At 33.4% G+C, this 3,565-nt stretch overlaps 2 protein-coding genes across 2 annotated transcripts; one reads left to right on the top strand and one right to left on the bottom strand.

The window, feature by feature from the left end:
* Positions 1-180: 180 nt before the first annotated feature.
* On the bottom strand, positions 181-2,120 carry LOAG_13651 (hypothetical protein; the record flags this gene model as incomplete). Its single annotated transcript, XM_003149156.1, has 3 exons — positions 181-359; positions 1,320-1,358; positions 2,006-2,120. Coding segments are annotated over 3 exons (333 nt in total), but the record flags the coding sequence as incomplete, so codon positions are not given.
* A 152-nt stretch (positions 2,121-2,272) lies between these two features.
* Positions 2,273-3,421, top strand: LOAG_13649 (hypothetical protein; the record flags this gene model as incomplete). Its single annotated transcript, XM_003149155.1, has 3 exons — positions 2,273-2,481; positions 2,772-2,887; positions 3,186-3,421. The coding sequence occupies 3 exons, from the start codon at positions 2,273-2,275 to the stop codon at positions 3,419-3,421; spliced, it is 561 nt and encodes a 186-aa protein (XP_003149203.1).
* Between the last annotated feature and the right edge of the window lie 144 nt (positions 3,422-3,565).

Below are 3,565 nucleotides of genomic sequence, written 5' to 3'. Positions count from 1 at the left end.
AGACATATAAATGTGGTAATTGAGAGTTCGTCTAACAGAGAGATGTATTGTTCCAGTTCGATATAGTTGAAAAAGTTCCGATATGCCAATTCATTCAACCAGAAAAGTAGTTTAATTCGTTCATTATCTAAATCCAACAGGGATAGCTGGGTGGATATGATGTTTCTTTCTACAGAATACCCATTTTAAACCATGAATTGCAGCATTCCGAAAATCCTTTTGCCGATACATGAATAACAGTACCATATTGAATGAATTGATAAGAGGTGTATATATGCAACACATCGCAATGATCTGTGATTGTGCACTAGAATCCACCATACAAATACATTGCACTATTGATGGTACCACCACGAGACCTGCAAAAAGAAGAAAGTACAAGTTGGAAAGTATGACTGAAAAAGGCAGTAAGCATAATAAATCTCACTATAAAAAGAATTCGGACAGACCTCTTCAACATTTTACAAATATCCGTTACGAACCGATTCGAAACAAGTTGTGCTTGGAAATATTTGTGAAAATTTTAGGAATCCATATATAGCTATTTTCAAATGATACTTCGTAACAAATTACATTAATTTTATCCGGTGTAGTAGCGAAGATTAATGCCACTTAAATTTTGATAAATTGTTAATAAATTTATTATCCATTAAATGTCATATGAAGAAATGATTGCATTGCTATAAATGAACACAACCGTTTATAGTTGATAACAAATAATATCATGAAGATTTTGACTGTTGTTAATATGCCTCAACATATTCAGTTAAATTGATTTATCTTCGCGTAACATAATCTGTCATTTATTGATTTGTTAACTGGTTAGCATCGAATGTACAGTTATGTCCAAAAAGGATATTAAAATTGATGTTCAGAAACTTTTGAGCAATCGAAATCAGTTCGAATGTTTACGAGGCACTGCTTTATCAAGAACGACAGCGATCACTTAAAAAAAAAAAAAAAGAAAGAACAGAGGAAATCATTTACTTCCGGGTTCAGGAATATCAGGAAAGCCGGAAGTACAGAGTAAATCGTCATTGTAAATAATCCAATCGTTATCATGATCAAAAAAAAATGGAATTAAAATATGGAATCGATGACAAATCACGATAGAGATTAACGATTGATTTATTCACAAAAGAAACGAAGGAAGAGATAGAGAAAGAGAAAGAATAAGAAAACAGAAGGAGAAGTAATGGCAGCTGGTTTTTGATGTTAATAAGTTTTTTAAAATCTATACCTTTTCAACATAACAATAATCCTCAGGACAATACTGAATAATGAAGCAATGGAGCTCAATAGTTTCCGAGTCTTATCACCTGGGGCAACATTTGTCTTGCATGTCACCATCGGAAGCCCTGCAACGCTGAACTACTGCTCTGTCTGTTACTTATTTTAATTCTACCATACTTTCCTCACATATTTCAATGAATATCACCACAAACAAAACAGCAATTAATGATTTGAGGAATTCTACGGATAATGAATCTTCAGCGGTAACGGTTGTGAGCTATTATTTGCATATATACGGTTACTTGATTATTGGCCCAATGTTGATATTGGTTAACACTCCGATCTTTCTACTTGTGATGATACGTAAAGCACTCAGGTCAACTGATTCATTTCATAGACTTCTGACATTACTGTTTCAAAGTTTTGCTAACAATGCACAGATAACACATGGATAACTTCCGGTATTTCAGGAAGGCCTACTTGGTTCTCGCAGTTGTATTTCTGAACGATGGATTGACCGGAATAAGTGCGATATTAATGGGAATACACCGATGGATTGTTTCTGCCATTGAAGAACAATATATTGCTCATCACAACTGCGTACTCAATGTCCGTTTATTTTCCGGAAAACATTCCAAAAACTACTTTTTTTATATTTTTCAGTACAGGAAGAATTTTGTCTTAAATAAAGTTCTAAAAAATATAAAAAGTCACTCGAATTCATTGTTATATTTTAGGATTGCGACTGCAAGCCAATAAACAAATTTATTACCAGTGAATTCAACGAGTAGTAAAATTTTAGGTGCCAGTCTTTCTTCTGACAATGTTTTTTCTGAATGGATGGAGCTTGCTAATGAATAGTTTGGATAGGCTTTGTGTTGTAGCATTCCCGTTGTATTATTATACTCACAGTAAACGAATAGCTTACTCATTAATTGTCACACTATACGCAATTACTATAATTGCGGTGACTTTTACCGTCATGGCCAGTTTAATTGAACCGATTCGATATGTATCTCATTTCTGTTTGTAAGTTACAATGACCATATTATTGCATCATACAAATGATTCTACTTTCAACTCTTCGATTTTGTATTTTCGTATTTCTGCTAATCTGGGGCATAATGAATATTTTAGATTGCGGGACGTTTATAACTCTTATTTTTATCTCACTTTAACGTTATTGAGCTCCACTGCTTCATTATCTAGTATTATTCTGATGGTTATTGTTGTTGCCATGTTGAGAAGGTACAAATTTAAAAATGAATTATGGTTGGAAGTTGTAGTTGTAGTTAATAATTATAGTTCCCATATGCAATCGTGTATCTTTATTAATATCATTAATTGGCTGGTGGGTTATAACTTATGATTGTATCATGATGCTCTCCTCTTTTGCTGAAATATTACCTCGGTTCAGGGGATTCTTAAATTCAGTGGAGTCCGATTTGATAATACTTAGTGAGCTATGTTGGGAAGAAATCATGGTATGTCGACGAAGTCAAGTTTAAATAGATGTTGAATTCTAATATCTTTTCCAGGAGGTTTGGTGCTCAGTTCCTTTCAAATACTTCACATAACCGCGGCTTGACACGTTTTCTCGAGAATCAAAGGCGATACACTCACACAACATTGATCTCGTGTTGTTTTACATTTTGTGTGTTTTTGTTAAGTGGCTAAATAATGCATTACTGTAAGCAGTTGTGAAAATAAAATTGAGTTATCATGAATCCAACGCTAATGAATTAAAGTTGTTTTAAATTTTAAAACTTTAGATAAGGAATTCAATAGCGCACAACCTTCTTCTATAACAACGATTTTTATACCTTCTTTAATTTCAAAAGAATCAGTAAAATGTTGAAGAGGTCTGTCCGAATTCTTTTTATAGTGAGATTTATTATGCTTACTGCCTTTTTCAGTCATACTTTCCAACTTGTACTTTCTTCTTTTTGCAGGTCTCGTGGTGGTACCATCAATAGTGCAATGTATTTGTATGGTGGATTCTAGTGCACAATCACAGATCATTGCGATGTGTTGCATATATACACCTCTTATCAATTCATTCAATATGGTACTGTTATTCATGTATCGGCAAAAGGATTTTCGGAATGCTGCAATTCATGGTTTAAAATGGGTATTCTGTAGAAAGAAACATCATATCCACCCAGCTATCCCTGTTGGATTTAGATAATGAACGAATTAAACTACTTTTCTGGTTGAATGAATTGGCATATCGGAACTTTTTTCAACTATATCGAACTGGAACAATACATCTCTCTGTTAGACGAACTCTCAATTACCACATTTTATATGTCTATCTATTCATTTCGTTATT

This window comes from Loa loa (assembly GCF_000183805.2).
Source record: "Loa loa unplaced genomic scaffold supercont3.689, whole genome shotgun sequence".
In the NCBI taxonomy this organism is placed as follows: Eukaryota; Metazoa; Nematoda; class Chromadorea; order Rhabditida; family Onchocercidae; genus Loa; species Loa loa.
Note: the sequence above shows the minus strand (reverse complement) of the source record. Positions and strands in the feature narration are given on the sequence as shown.